Genomic DNA, 17,073 nt, shown 5'->3' with positions numbered 1-17,073 from the left:
TCGACAACCACCCTCTGTCTTCTGTCATCAAGCCAATTTTGTACCCATTTGTCTACCTCACCCCGGATCCAGTAAGAGTGTTTCCAGCTGCTGCTTCAACTGAACCATGCGGGGTGTGAGGAACTGCAGCTGGTCACACTTCCCGCGGACATAGTCGCCAGGGACACTAGAAAGTTCCCTAATCTCCCACACCTAACAGGAGGAGCATATCACTGTCCTAACTGCCATTTCTACAACTGGACACTGAAAGAAAAATAATCTTCCTTACTTTTGACAAAGAGGGACATTCACAAACTCTGAGTCACAACACCCAGAAGAGTCACAGGATCAGATCCTGGGCTCGGGAGCTCCGAGGCCCAGATAACTGTAGGGCCTCGACTGAATGTTCACAGCTTTCTGCCACCTTTCCATTCTCGAGTTTTATTTTAAACAATGGGCGTGGCCTAAATTAACAATGTTCAGGCCTGAGGTATTTCAGTTCAGTTCTGAGATCCAGTGTCCCAGAGCAGTCAAACTCTGCAGTCTCCAGCTCCCCCTCATATAAACCATCAGCTCCGGGCAGCAGAGAGATGGGAATCCTTCTTGTTTTCACCCTGTGTGTCTGTTTACCCCGTGAGTACCGATCAAACTAACCCACATTGTGTGGATTGGATGTAAAGCTGTCCCAGTCCATCCCAGTTACAGACACTGTTTGGGGTTTTAGCTCCGTTGTGTGGTTCAGCTCTGATGGTCCATTAAACTCTCTGTGTTTAATTTCCAGCATCTTTCAGTCAGAAAGTGACACAGACCCCAGCAGAGGTGACCAAGCAGGAGTGTCAGTCTCTCACCATCACCTGTGTTTTAGATGGTTATTACTATGACTTGGTAAACGGACATTTCTTCAAACAAACCCAGCCCGGGAAGGAGAGGGAGCGGATCTCCAGCGGAGAGAGATTTATTGTGTCTGTGAACAAAGCAGAAAAGACATTTTCGCTGGAAATTCGGGATGTGAGAGTTGAAGACGCCGCCACCTATTACTGTAAAGCTCAGTATGACACACAGTGATGGGCCTCGGCTTCCCGCGATACAAAAACTCGACCTGCAGATTATCACAGAACCAAATGAAAAACTAGAGTTAATCTATCCTGAATAACACCCCACCCCCACCCACCAATCCCCACTGTTGTGCCTCAGACTCCCGGCACCGCAGTTTATTTTTAAGCAGACCTGATTATTACCGTTGACAGTTTGAGTTTTATAAATACGGAGTGTGAATGGATGGGAGTATCATTCCTGGGAGTGTTTTCGGTGAATTGAGAATGGGAATGACTGATCCCAGTTACAAACCCTGACACCAGATGGGACCCTAGGCTCACAGCCGGAACTGGGAGCCACATTCCGCGCTGTTTAATTCATGTCCCAACATCCCACCCAGTACCAGAGGTTTTGATGCTGAACTGTAACACTGTGTAACTTTTGGGACGGTCACAGTGGAAAGAAGCTGAACAAATACCTGTGCACAATTACAATATAAATTCTCAGTGCCCAGAGAGTGAATCATTGGTTTGATGTTATCATCGCTGTGATCTGGATTATTTCCACTGTAATCTTCACCACTCACATCTTTCTTTGATTTTTTTTGCGATATATGAGGTTAATATTTCCGTCCTGCGGCCAGTTACTGATAGCTCGGGCCTCACAAAATTATAATTTGAACGGACAGAGACGTTGAAATCTTGAATATTATTTATTGTTTTTAAATCCCCCGAATAATTGGACATTTCCGAGTGACTGGTGATGGTTTTCCGGCAGATTGAGATATCGGTAGTTTTTGTACCGGGGAGACTGAGGGCGGAGTCATTGTGTGATTATAAATATGTGGATGGATCCGGGACGGTGGTGACTGTCAGTGACTCAGCCGGTAAGTGACTCCAAACCCCGCCTTGTTACAGTCTGTCTGGTTTAATGTCCCCCTTCACTTTATCATAGTGATCTTTCTCGTTTCAATCCCATCGAATCTTCCTGTGGAGAATCATCCGGTACAGATTCCGAGTTGGGAGCAGGGTGTGATTCTGGGGTCGGCTCCAGTCAGTCCCGGGGAAAGTCTCTTTGAGACCTGATGGAGTCAGCGGTCAGTGGGACAGGGATAGTGGGACGAGGCTGGGGGGGGAGGGGAGGAAGGGACGGGGGCGGAGTGGGTTCGGGGGGAAAGGGCGGTGAGGCGCGGGGTGGGGGTGCCAGTGTTAGGTGTGATGTGGGAGTTGACAGTAAAACCACTGCCGAAACTGAACAGAATGAACGCAACTGACAAGTAGCAGACTTTGGGGCATGTTCCCACGACACAAAAAAACAGACAACAAAAAGTAAATGAAATGAATCTGATTCGAGATTTCAATGTAACGTGAAGGGGGAAAAACATGATACTGACAGAAAAATAAACACACAGATTTCAAAACAATGCTCCCAGAAAGTGTTAAACCTGATTAAATGTATGACATTTGACCACCGTTGCTCGGCATGTTTCTGCCCCGTTGGAGCTGATAAACAACAGTCATTCTTTGTTGGATCTTGCTGTGCACTGTGATGTGACGCAGTTGGGTTGCTTTCTGACAATCATTTCTAGAAATGGATTATATCACGGATAATAAAATGTTCCCTCAGTTTGTCTCTCAACATGGACGCAGTTGGGTTGCTTTCTGACAATCATTTCTAGAAATGGTTTGGGTCACTGATAATAAAATGTTCCCTCAGTTTGTCTCTCAACATGGAAGATGGAAGCTGAAACCGAGCATATATGGGATAATCATTTAGCATGGAAGGGCGACATTCGGCCCCTAGGGTAGATGCTGCCCCTTTATAAATGAAATCCAATTCTTCCACAAGCCATGAATGTTCCGGATAAACCTGTTGTTTTCCAGTTCATGTATGTGATCATTACTCATTCATATTTCACTCTTAAACCAGCTCCTACTACGCTGACAGTCTGTTCATAGATTCACAGAAATTACGGCAGAAAGACAGGCCCTTCGGTCCAAACTGATCCATGTGCCGATCAAAATGCCCATCTAAGCTCAGCCATTGGCCTGCATTTGGCCCACATCCCTCTAAAACTTTCCTCTCCATGTATCTGTCCAAATGCCTTTCAAATGTTGTCAATGTCCCTGCCTCAACCACTTCCTTCGGCAGCTCATTCCACACACATATCACCCTCTGTGTAAAAGAAACAGTTTTTTCTGCAGGTTCCCGTTAATTCTTTCCCTATTCCTTCTTGTCCTCGATTCCCAACCCTGGGAATAAAACTGAGTTCATTCGCCCTATCCGTGCCTCTCATGATCTTATACACTTCTACAAGATCACCCCTCTATCTCCTATGCACCAAAGGAAAAAGTCCAATCTCTCCCTAAAACTCAGTCCCTTGAGTCCTGGCAACATCCTTGTTAATCTCTTCTGCACTCTCTCCGGGTTAATAACATCGTTACAGATCATTCGAGCTTGTACAAATTAAAATGTCATCTCATTGTACACTGGTTTATAGAATAAGTGAATCTCGTTCCATTAGAATTAAAATAATAACAACACCGCATAAAACTGAGCTCCTCCTGCAACTGACTCAATCCATGTGTTAAATAGCAAGACCTAAAAAAAGTGTATTCTTTTTGTTATCCTGCAGATTCCCCTTCCCTGGTATCCACGAATCCGCCTCTCCAAATGTCTGCTGCCGATGACACGGTTATATTAAGCTGTCAATATTCAGGAATCTGTGAGTACACAATACAATGGTACAGTCAATCCCCAGGACAGGCTCTGAAATACTTGCTTCAGACACACACTTCAGGAGGGGACAATAAAGAAACCGCTGCCGGAGGGAGAATTTCTGCTTCTATCGATTCTGACAAGAAAAGCAGCCAGTTAAAGATCTCCAAACTGCAACTAAGCGACTCGGCGACCTATTACTGTGGACTGAGTCGGCACACGGTAGTTGAATCTCCCTTAACACCCGTACAATAACCTCCCAGCACCACGGGAGAAAACCAAGCTCTCTGAATAGCACCGTCCCAACGCCACTCCCCACCATGGCCTTCCATCCCCACCAAGTGTACACAATTACTGACCCCCAACCCATCCCCCACCATTCCTCCCACACCACCCCCCCCCCCCCAGCCCCCGCCGCTTCCCCACGGTGCTGGAACACAGCAGAAGGGCAGAGAGAGTTGGACGAGATCACAATGGATCTGGTTACGGAATCAAACACTGTGTAACATGAAATGACTAGAAAACTCATCTTTGGCAATGGAACCAGGCTGATTGTGGAACCCAGTAAGTAACTAATCCTGGACAATGTTTACTCAACATGTTATTTCCCCTCCATGTCTTCATGGAGCCACACAGTCACTGGTTAAATTCAATTAACACTATTTTTGTATGGAACGGGTGAGCAGTTCTCATTGGCAATCCAAACAGCAGCTTCACTGGGTATTGAGATAGAGCAGATGTGAGCTTTATTGTTTCCACAATTCAGAATTGTTTCCTTAAAACATTTAACTGGCCTTTATCATAAAAACCCACCTGGTAGCTGGCAAGGAGATGCATTGCTGAAATGATTGTGTGTAATGCAATTAAATGATACATTGATAGATAATTAAAACAGGAACATCCCAATAGGGTCATGGTGTCATAGAGATAAACAGCACTGTAAAAGTTGCTTCAGACTAATAAGGGTCAGTGATAGAGTAGACAGGAGAGCACCTATCCCCGCAATAGACAGAACAATGAGCAGTGTTTTTTTTTTGGAGCAATACACTGGGTATTTCATGGTTCAAATAAAAGGGTCTCTCCTTTGAAGGCAGACATGAGGAGATGTTTTCTCTCTTAAAGAGTCGTGAGTTTCGTGAACTTTCTTCCTCAATCATCAAGGGAAACAGGACCTTCGATTATTTTAAAGACAGTTAGCTGGATGTTTGATTAACAAGGGTAACCGGTGGTCGGAGATAGGCAGGAATGTGGGGGTGAGGTTACAATCAGATCAGTCATGATCTTACTGAACAGCGGTTGGGCTGGAGCGGCCCAGTGCCTCACTCCGGCTCCCACTTTGCTCGTTCGTATGTTGATGTCAAATTATTTTCCTCGGATTTGTTTCTCCTGGGTATTCAGGGAGAAATACTGGTAAAGATGGAACATGTAAAACACATTCAACTTACTATCCAAATATTGTTCCCTGAAATAGTCAAAAAAGAACAGTGGGAGCTCAGTGTGAGGGCGAGGGAAGGAACGGTTGTATTTGGTTCAGGAGAGAAGCTAATTAAAACAAGTGACACGAACTCAAAGTGAATATCAGCTATCCCTGTGTTCAGATGGTTGGATCTATATTTTGTAGTAGCTGTTAACATTGTGTTAATTACCGAACTGAGAAGCGTTGGTAAAACCCTAGAGCACCCAAGGAGGCCATTCGGCCCACATGGTCTGTGATGGTGGGGAGGGCTAAGGTATGAAATATCTGTTTTATGCAGCGAATCAGTGACTGTTCCAACTTTGTCTTTGTCGTTGAATTGTCTGAAATCTAAAACAATTTTCTCAATAGAAGGTTTCTGACTGAACAATTGTTACTGTGCTACGAAAAGCTAACGTTTGGCAGCGGCACCCGCGTGAGAGTTGCACCAAGTCAGTGTGAAGTCAATGTGTTTTTATTCTTTCACTCCACATCTCCTCTGTGATCTAGTTTTCTGTTGTAAATAGCCTCGTTAAGTTGGGCAGAGTGTCAACATAATATGTGGCATGCAGGCAAAGAGAAGTTTTGAGTCAGTTTTGATCTAGCTCAGCTTACCCAGGCATTAGAGGTACATTGGAAAGGAGTTGGGACTGCAAGCCACAGTAATATGGTATTGAACTGAGAACCAGATGTGTCCCGTGAAGGGGATAGGAAGATTCCATTCAGAGAGTTGATTTAAATGAGAGAGGGGAGACGAATAAGCATCATTGTTCTGTTTAAACCGTTGTAATTGTGAATTACACAAGCTTTTCATTCTCTTGGTGAAAATTAAACTCTCCTCATATCAATCCCATATTCTTTGACTATGAACCCCGGTTCTGGACCCTGCTGCCATCCTGCATTTACCCTGTCTAATCCTGCATTATGGGTTTTAGTGAGATCTTCTCCTCCTGCCTTCCTTCTTCTGAACCCCAGACAATAAAATCCTAACCGACTCAATCTCCCCTCATATGTCAGTCCTGCCGCTCCAGAATCTGTCCGGTGAACTTCCCTCCACTCCCTCTTCAGCAAGAACATCATTCCTGGGATATTGTTTTACATTTGCTTCAGGATGTAATGATGAACCAACCGTGGAAGCAAATCAAATCTCAAAAACCTTAGCACGAAAAACAATCCTTATATTGCTATTCATGTGGGTATGTTGATTTTGTACCACCTGGTATTACTTTGCAAACTATGCAACCAGAAAGCTTACTTTTGGCAGTGGAACCAAACTCAGAGTAGAACCCACTTTTCAGGTTTAAATTCCGTTTGCCACTGCTCTGTCTGACCAGCTCGCCCATATCGGCCTGCAACCTTTGCAAGCCAGTGACATTTAACCTCACACGAGCAACGTGTGTGCATCCTTGGCTTGACTTGGTGTGAAATTTGTATACAGCGCTCCCGAAATAATGCACGCTAAATGCCTCTCTTCTGTCCTCTGTGAGGTAAATATGATCCAGCTGCTGCAACGCGAAGTTTCTGTCTTAGAAATTATTCCTACACGTTTACCAATCACGACAGTGAAACACCCACATTCAGCACTGAAATATGTGACCAGTAAGGGTAAACTTACTTAATGTCATTATCTGCTGTGTGATGGGCAGGGAGCCAGCATCATGTGTAAAGACAATTCAGGAAATTGCACCGATAAAATGCATTTATGCAGCTGAATATCCAGCTCAGCTCATCCTAAAATTGCAGTGTCCAGTCTTTGCAGCTCCAGTCCTTAGTGGTGTCAAATTGAACTAAAAAAATACAGAATTTTATTTTTATTTATTGAATGTGGGCATTAAATCAAATCAAATCAAATCAAATCCTAATTGCCCGCTGGGCAATTTCAGGTTCCACGACATTGTGTCGTGGTTCCAAACAACTGGGTGACATATTTCCTTCTCCAAAGGACATTGTTGATCTAAATGGACATTTACAACCCATGACAGAAGGCCTATTTTCATTCGCAAACTTGGCAATAGAAATTTCACTTCCCTCGTCCAAGACATTATGTATATTGTAAATATTTGTGGACCGAGTATTGATCGCTGAGGTACTCCACTTGTAATAGATTGTCATCCTGAAAATGCTCCTCACATCCCAACTCTCTGTATCCTATCGATTAGCCAATCCTCTATCCATGCGAATCTATTACTCAGAAAAGCATGAACTCTGAATTAGCCCTTTGTCCGAGATCTTATTCAAAGCTTTTTTGCTGCAAATATATTATGCCAACCATTGAACGGCATTGTTTTTATGACAATCGTCGATAGTCGCCGTCGTTTTTACGACAGGCCACGTTTCAATCAATTTATTTGAAATTACTCCAAGTGTTGAGGTGAGATTTAAACCCATTTCTTCAGGGGAATTAGCCTGGGTCTCTGTGCTGCTAATTCACTGACATTGCCATTTCTCTGCAACCATCCCATAATGCTCCATGAAGGATGTTTAGTGATAATTTCAATCAAAAGTTTGTTGCAGAACCAGATATCACTGTGACTAATTTTGTCTTGTAGGTTTTATGAAAGAATTAATATTCAGTGCCCTCACCCAGCACTTTCCTTCATGGGCAGATATCTTACAGAGAAAGATAGAAATTAGGAGCACGACGAGGCCAGTCGATCCTGAGACCTCTGCCATTCGACACGACAGTGGCTGACCCTAACGCTTGGCACCATATCAGCCCTCTCCCCATAATTCTTGACACCTTTAGAGAACAGTAATATATTTCCATTTACAATATATTCACTGGTTTTGCAACCACAAACTTCTATGGCAGAGAGCTACAATTTCATCAGCCTCCGAGTGACGACATTTTTAAATGTCAAACCCTGTACACTGAAACTTTGATCCCATTTTCTAGACCCCACCCCGCCAAAGGAAACAACATCCCTGCATCCAGTCTGCTCATCTCTGCTAGAATTCTATATATTTCAATGACATCGCCTCTCATGTTCCAAACTCCAGTGAATATAGATGCAGTCATCCCAGTCTCTCCTAAAAGGACAGTCACGCCATTCCAAGAATCAGTCTGGTGTACTGTAACTGCACTCCTTATATTGCAAGTACATTCTTTATTCGATAAGGAGACCAAAACTGCACATAGTATTGGATTTTGTCAAAAAAGGCTGGATTTAGGAAATGTCTTAAGGGAGGAAAGTGAGGCATTAAATCTCAAAATATTTCCTGATTTCTCTTCTGAAAGTCTTAAACATTAAACATCGTCTAAAATCCCATTTGCTGAAATCTTGGACTCCCCAACCAACAGCCAATGTTCCTGTTTATCAATCCTCTCCGTTTGGGAATGATTAAGTCACTCCTTAAATAAATTCCTGCATTTTAGGGTTAACCATCATCTACACAATTGATCGAGTGCTATCACCCTACATACAGCATACAGAGTAACATTCTTTCTCCTTCTGCTCTGTTCAAGGATTTTTTAAATGCTGAGTTTTAATTTTATGAAAAAAAAGGACAGAAATGTTGCCGGTTCTGATTGCAGACTCTCCTTTATTTCAATCATCATCTCAGATCTTCACATTAAAACATGAATATTAAGCTCCGAATACATTTTTTCGGTCGCTTAGTGTTTGTGCATTCTGTCTTCTTCACCTATCCAAAGAATTTGAATAAAGACATTCGTTGATCGTTCCTTACTCTTAGCATATGCACATTTATAAACAACATGGCTATTTGATTTTCAGATTTAAGGTGTGTTAAGTTGCATTTCCCTCACTGAAAACATCCACTAGTTTTATCCATTCACAAAATATTAATCTTTCTTTGCAAATTGTTGCTTCCAGTTATGCTGCTTACATTGCAGTTAGAAACCAACATATTCAGCATTCTATCACATTGTCTTAATAAATGTAACTAATCAGCGTATCATTCTCTACAGGTATATGTGTGTGTGTGTGTGTGTGTGTGTGCGTGTGTGTTTGTGTGTTTATGATTGAGTGTGTGTGCGTGTTCATGCGTGAGTGTGTTTGTACGCCTCTATGTCCATACCTGACTGTGTGAGTATCAGCAGCGTGTACATGTATTCAAGTCTCGAAGCAACATGGGAGCACATATAGGTCATTTGGCCCATGGAATACACTGTCTGATGTGACAGTAGAGTCAGACACTTTAGGAATTTTCAGGCAGTTATTGGATAGGCACATGAGCACACCAGAATTATAGGGAGTGGGATGACTTGATCTTGGGTTTAGACTTAACTCGGCACAACATTGACGGCCGAAAGGCCTGTTCTGTGCTGTACTGTTCTATGTTCTATGATACTGATCGAACATTCAAACTGATTATGGCACACTTGCACACACGCACCCACCCATACAAAAACACACACACACACACACTCACACAGATGTGTAAAAACTAATGCACACACTCATATTTTGTGACAAACAAACGTAGCATTTGCCTTCCTCATTGCTTGCCGTACCTGAATGTAATTTTTTTGTGGCCAGGTCTCTTTTCAACCTCGCACCATGCAGGTATTTTTTTTTTCGTTTCCGACCATTGTTGATAACTTAATACTTAGTCACTTTTTATCCCATCTGCCATGTCTGTGTGCATTCACTGAGCCTGTCCAAATCCCCTTGAAACCCTATTGCTTCCTCGTCTCCAATATGTTTGTGCCATCAGCAAGGTTTGAATTGTTAAATTTGGTCTCCATCTCAAGTTTCTGACTGTGTTTCAGTCTCTGTGTTTGTTTCTGGGCATGTCTGTTTCTCAATACCTCAGTCTGTGTGTCTCCGTGTGTCTCTAAATCTCTGTGCGTGTGTGTGTGTGTGTGTACGCCTGTGTGTCTGTATGTCTGTGCTTGTCTGTGTGTGTGTCGACAGCCATACGGATTTACTTTATTCTCAAAGGAACATAAGGGCAGGAGTAGGGCATTTGGTCCACAAATAATGTTCCAACATTCAAACAGATCATCACACACACACACATACACACGCACGCGTACATGCACACGTGTACACTCATATTGCTATTTTGTCAGACAAATATGTAGCATTCGCCTTCCATGTTCTTGCTGTTCCTACATGCTAGCTTTCAGTGACCCATGAACAAGGACACCCAGCTCTCTCTGGGAATAACTCTATCCAATCTCACACCGCTTAGGAACTACTCCGCCTTTCTGATGTCTTTTTTTTTCTGCCAGAGTAGATAACGTCCCACATGTTCAGGTTTTATTCCATCTGCCATGTTCTTGCCCATGGACTCAGCCTGTCCAAACCTCTTCAACCATCCATGTATCCCCCTCACCATTAAGTGTGCATCAGCATCAAGATCGGAAATATTTTATTTGGCCCCCAAATTCAGCCTATATGTGGCTCTGGGCGTCTGTGTCCCTCAATGTGTCAGTGTGTGTCCCTCTGCATGTATCTGGGTATGACGGCCTCGAGATGCATGTGTGTGTGTCATAGAATTATAGAGGTTTACACCATGGAAACAGGCTTTTGGCCGAAATTGTTCATCCCACCTTTTTTTGAAGTCCTAAGCTAATCCCAATTGCCTGCATTTGGCCCATAATCCTCTATACCCATCTTACCCATGTAACGGTATAAAAGACAAAATTGTACCCGTCTCTACTAATACCTCTGGCAGTTTATTCCAGACACTTACCACCCTCTATGCGAAAAAAAGAATTGCCCCTTTGGACACTTTTGTACCTCTCCCTCTCTCTGTCTCTCTCACCTTAAACCTATGCCCTCTAGTTTTTGAATCCCCTACCTTTCGAAAAAAATATATTGACTATTGAGCTGATCTATACCCCTCATTACTTTCTATACGTCTATGAGAGCACCCCTCAGACTTCTACGCTCCAGAGGAAAAAGGTCCCAGTCTATCCAAACTCTCCTTATAGTTGAAAGCATCAAGTACCAGCAGCATCCAAAAAAATATTGTTCTGCACTCTTTATAGTTTAATAATATATTTTCCATGATAGAGTGACCAGAGCTGTACATAGTATTCAACGTTGGCCTTGTCAATGCCTTGTGCAATTTCAACAAGATGTCCCAAATCCGGTATTCAATGTTCTGACCAATGAAAGCAAGCATGCCGAATGTCGTCATCACCATTCTGTCCACCTGTGAATCCACTTTCAAGGAACTCTGAACTTATGCCCCCAGATCTCTTTGTTCTGTAACTCTTCCCAAAGCCCTACTATTAACTGAGTAAGTCTTGTCCTTGTTCAATCTACCAAAATGCCTCACCTTTCATTTATCTAAATTAAACTCCATCTGCCAGTCGTCAGCCCACTGGCCCAATTGATCTTAATCCCACTGCCACCTTCTTCACTGCCCACGATGCCACAAATCTTGGTGTCATCTGCAAACTTACTAACCATGCCTCCTATATTCTCATCCAAATCATCAATATAGATGACAAATAACAGTGGATCCAGCACTGATCCCTGAGGCACACCTCTGGTCACAGGCCTCCAGTTTGAAAAACAACTCTGTACAACAAACCTCTGGCTTCTGTCATCAAACAAATTTCGTATCCATTTAGCTTCCTCACACTGGATGTCATGAGATTTAACCTTATGCAACAGCCTACTGTGCAATACCTTCTCAAAGGCCTTGTTAAATGCCATGTCGACAACATCAACTGCATTGCCCTCATCAACCTTCTTGGCTATCCCTTCAAAAATTCAATCAAATTTCTGAGAAATGATTTTCCACTCACAAAGCCATGCTGACTGTCCCTAATCAGTCCTTGCATCTCTAAATGACTGTAGGTCCTGTCTCTCAAAATGTATTTCAACAATCTAGCCACCACAGATGCGTGACTCACTGGCCTGTAGCTTCCAGGCTTTTCCCTGCAGCCCATTTTTAAACAAAGACACAACATTTGCCACCCTCCAATCTTCAGGCACCTCACCTGTGTCTAACGATGATTTAAATATCTCTGCTAGGGAACCCGCAAATTTCTCCAGCGACTCCCATAATATCCTGGGATACACTTCATTAATATTCAGGGATTCATCTATCTCAATGCGCTTTAAGACTTCCAGGACCTCTTTCTCGGTTATATGTACACTCCCGAAGACGTTACTGTTTTTCCCCAAGTTCCCGAACAACCATGCCTTTGTCAACAGTGAATAATGGTGAGAAATATTCAATTAGGATCTCACCCGCGTTTGTGTGTGTGTGTGTTTGTGTGTGTGTGTGTGTGTGTGTCTGTTATGTGTTTGTGTGCATGTGTGCATTAGTGTCTGTGCATATGTGTATGTCTGCTTGTGTGCATAGGCATGTGTGCATGTGTCTATGTGTGTGTGTGTGTGTGTGTGTGTGTGTGAGAGAGAGAGAGAGAGAGAGGGAACCTTATCTGTGCCAAGGAAAAAAAAATACTTATCCAGTCTCAGCATTTGGTAAGTTAATGCACAAACTTACATAGGGTTAAGGCTCAGAAAAATGTGGTCTGATAGAATGCCACAGCAGGTTGGGGGATGGCACCATGTTGGATTCTGATTTTTTTCCCCTTTTATTTCTTGCACTTTCAGAGGCGAAAGACCCGAAAGAACCAAAATTGAGCGTCTTTTACCCACCAGTGCCACCGGGAGCCCACAACACCACCACCGCTGCAGTATGTTTGGCCTCGGGCTTCTCCCCCAAGACAATCAAGCTCTCCCTGTCCAGGGGATCCGACCAGGGGATCAATGTGACAAGATCCAGTGTCCTATTGGAGAGCGGGAATTACAGGATTTCGGGTTTTCTCTCTTTCACCCAATCCGGGAAATCACCAAACATCACGTGCACGGCAGTTCACAATAACCAGAATTACTCAGTAAATATCACGCCCACAGCTGAAATTGGTAAGTTTATTTTATTTCTGTTCATGTGATGTGGGTGTCATTGGCTTGACCAGCATTTATTGCCCATCCTAAATTGCCCTTCAGCAGAGGGCATTTAAGAGTCACTTTCCTGTCAGACATTGTAAGAACGGCAGATTTCCTTCCCTAAAGGATATTAGTGAACAAGATGAGTTTTAATGATCATCGACAATAATTTCATTGGTCATCATTAGACTTCTTATTCCATTTTATTTAATATTCAAATTTCGCATCTGACATGGCGAATTTCGAACGCGCACTCGTATTCTGAGTCGTTGGATTGACAATGTCACTGCGCTACTGCCTCCTCTGAGAGTGTTTTATGATAGGAAGAACGTCCACTAAATATTATCCATCCTCTTAACGCCGAAGGACTCTCAATGTCACCGTCACTCAAAATGTTGTCTTTTTGAAAGATTAGCTGACTAATGATTGAAGGCCATTTATTCTAGTCTCGGGACTTCACTGCAGGAGTTCCTCAGTGTCTCAGACCCAATCAGCTTCAGTTGCTTCATCAATCACCTTCAATCCATTGTAAGGTCAGAAGTTGGGATGTTCGCTGATGACTGAACAATGTTCAGCACCATTCATGACACCTCAGATCTTGAAGTAATGCATTACAAATGCAGCAATAGCTGGACAATATCTAGGGTTGGACTGAGAAGCTGCAAATAACACTTGAACCACACATGTTCCAGGCAATGACCAACTCCAACAGGAAAGAAGGTAACAATCGGCTCTTGTCATTTAATGGCATTACTATGACTGAAATAAAGAACAAAGAAAATTACAGCGCAGGATCAGGCCCTTCGGCCCTCCAAGCCTGCACCGAACATGCTATCCGACAGAACTAAAACCCCCTACCCTTCAGGCACCATATCCCTCTATTCCCATCCTGTTCATGTATTTGTCCAGATGCCCCTTAAAACTCACTACCATATCTGCTTCCACTACCTCCCCCGGCAGCGAGTTCCAGGCACCCACCACCCTGTGTGTAAAAAAAATCTGCCTCGCACATCTCCTTCAAACCTTTAATCTATGCTCCTTAGTAATTGACTCTACCATACTGAGAAATAAAAAAAGTTTCTGACTATCCAATCTGTACATGCCTCTCATAATCTTGTAGACTTCTAAATGGTCAACCCCCACTATCACCATCCTGAGGGTTAACGTTGCTCAGAAACTGAACTGGACTATCCATATAAGTGCTCTGACTGCAAGAGCATGTCGGAGATTGGGAATCCTGTGCTGAATAACCTGTCTCCTAATCTCCCCGATCCTCTGCACCATCCACAAGACATAACCATGACTGTGGTAGGGTATTAGTCCCTTGCCTGGATAAATGCAGCTCCAGCAACACTCAGAAATTTGACACGACCCAGGACAAAGAGGCTCCGTTTGATTAAAAGTTTATTTATTAGTGTCACAAATAGGCTTACATTAAACCTGCAATGAAGTTACTGTGAAAATATCCTAGTCGCCACACTCTGCACCTGTTCGGGGACACTGAGGGGGAATTTAGCATGGCCAATACTTCTAATCAGCACGACTTTCAGACTGTGGGAGGAAACTGGACTTGGAGACTTACTGCTGTGTATCTTGTGGATCAGACCCACACTGACAAGAGGAAACCCTGCACTCTGCACAGACAGTCACCTCCAAGCCAAGAATCGAATCCAGGTCCCTGACACTGTGGGCGGGGGGAGGGGGGTTAGAGGGGTGGGGGTAGGGGGTTGCAACAGTACTGAGCATTGTACCACTGTGCCGCTCCAGCATTGAGTTCTCCATTCTCAAACATCCACTTTTTCCACCACCGAAGCACAGTGACAGCAGTGTGTGCCATCCACAAGATACACAGCAGTAATTCTCCAAGTCTCTTTCCGGTGGATCTTCCAAAATCATGGCCGTTATCATCTCGGAGGAGAAGGGCAGCAGATACCCGGGAACACCATTATCTGGATGTACCCCTCCAAGTCACTCAGCATCCTGAGTTGGAAATATTTTGGCAGTTCCTTCACTGTCGCTCCGTTAAAATGGTGGAACTTCTTCCCTAAGAGCCCTGTGTGTGTACGTACACCTCACAGACTGCAGAGTTTCAAGCAGCAGACTCACAACCATCTTCAGAAGGGGGCAATTAGGGATTGGCAGTAAATGCTGACCTGCCAGCGATATCCCCATTCTATAAGTGAATAAAAATAATAATAGCTGACTATTACAATTCAGGGCAGAGTCCAGGACCCGCAGCTGCTGGTGTGTCACCGAATTTAGGAAAGTATTAAATGCTAACCAGTGTACTGGAGAATCCCGCTCCTCTGGAGAAATGTCCTGATATCATTAATCCACTGCAGAGCTGAAATCAGGCCTCGGTTTCACCACTTCTTTGGAAGACAGTGAAATACTGCCCCGATGGAATGGCCCGGATTCTGGGGTTTAATCCCTGATGAGTAATCGACCCTACACTCTTTGAACTCAGATTTGGGCCGAACTGAATGGCATAATTACCAATGTTTCTCCGTTGTGAATAATCAAGTGAACAAGTCTAATCGTGCTGTTTGATTCTTACTTTCTTCGTGGCCATTGGTTATGACAACAACATTATTGGAAGTGATATTGAGAACAAACATGGTTACAGTAATGCCACTTGCTCACTGAATAAGCTATTTATTTTTGTGCCCTTCCAGATCAAACTAAATGCCTTACAAGTCGATATGATTCCTCAACAGAATCACATGACACGGAAAACGGTATGTACTTTATTCAACATTTATCAAAGGAAAACACTTCCGAATAGACAGATTGATAAGTGGACAGATAGACAGGGGTACAGAGCCGGAGACCGAATGAGAAAGATATAGTGAGATGGGGAGAACGATAGATTGTCACACAGAGTGAAGGAGAGAGATATATAAATCGAGGGATGGGGAGGAATGGTGGGGGGTGGGAGAAAGGTGAGGGAGAGAGAGAGTGTGAAAGAAAGAGACAGAGAGAGAGAGATACAGAGTGAAAGACAGATGAAGATAGATGGAAAGGCAGGCGGGCCGGTGGACAGGCAGACGGACAGGATGGACAGACGGACAAAGTCAAGCAGTTAGATAATGAAAAAGAAAGTTAGTGGTTTCAGTTTTTTTTTAGTTCCAAATGATCTATGTATCAAACCAGATCTATCTTTTGTTTCTCTCATCTTGGCAGATCGGCTGAGGGTGAACTTTTTGTCTTTGACGGTGATGGGGCTGAGAATTTTGTTTTTCAAGAGCATTGTCTTCAATGTCCTGATGACGGCCAGGGTGTGGCTATTCTGAGGTAAGATCGGTCACCTAAATGCGTGCCCAGAAAGACAAAGTGAGATAGACACAGTCCATTGACGGGATCTCGGGAGGCCACTGTTTAGGCAGGCGCTGAAACTAACCCGTGGAGTGAACAGTAACTTGGATACATTTAGACAAACGAACTCTCACCCCAGTGCTCCATTCTCATCGCTTTTTATCCCGGCATCCCCAACCCCCGCCCCCAATCGCAGCCTTGACTTCTTAAACCTCTCCAGAGTTGTGTTTAATTATGAGTGTCACTGATAGACTGGCCTTTTACACCCATCCTCTGGTCTTGAGCTGTGTGGCTCTTTCAGAGAGTCGGTGCAGGCTCTATGGGCCAAATCACATCCTTCTGCACTGTAGGGGTTCTTGTGTACTTGCACTGGCTTCTGAGAATATTAATGGAGAACGTTAATGGAGACTCTTAAGATGAAACGTGTTATTTTCTTGCTGATCTTTGATGTACTAACACTGTTATTCCTTTCATTCCAAACAGAACTGCATTGGACGATTAAATGGATTCAGGAGTGAACTCATTGACTGGGACATCAAAATCCAGACACTTCCTGATCTTAGATTCCACTTCAAGCTATTCAAACTCGCTTGTTTTAAATGGCGGCTTAACTTTTAAATATCCTCATTTCGGTAACTTTTTCCCAAGTTTATTTTGATTTGAAACTCGTGGTTCTGTATGATTTCTACT

At 43.5% G+C, this 17,073-nt stretch overlaps 1 protein-coding gene across 1 annotated transcript; it reads left to right on the top strand.

The window, feature by feature from the left end:
- The first annotated feature begins 569 nt into the window (after positions 1-569).
- LOC145362571 (uncharacterized) lies at positions 570-15,853 on the top strand. The gene is made up of 7 exons (XM_080218571.1): positions 570-612; positions 761-1,040; positions 1,824-1,900; positions 3,650-3,954; positions 6,673-6,784; positions 12,733-13,044; positions 15,744-15,853. Exons 1-7 carry the CDS (start codon positions 570-572, stop codon positions 15,851-15,853), a joined length of 1,239 nt encoding a protein of 412 aa, XP_080074697.1.
- Positions 15,854-17,073: the final 1,220 nt, after the last annotated feature.

This window comes from Carcharhinus amblyrhynchos, unplaced genomic scaffold (genome assembly GCF_965287045.1).
Source record: "Carcharhinus amblyrhynchos unplaced genomic scaffold, sCarAmb.v2.hapA scaffold_38, whole genome shotgun sequence".
NCBI classification, from domain to species: Eukaryota; Metazoa; Chordata; class Chondrichthyes; order Carcharhiniformes; family Carcharhinidae; genus Carcharhinus; species Carcharhinus amblyrhynchos.
The sequence above is the reverse complement of the archived record's forward strand: the minus strand, read 5'-3'. Positions and strand labels throughout refer to the sequence as shown.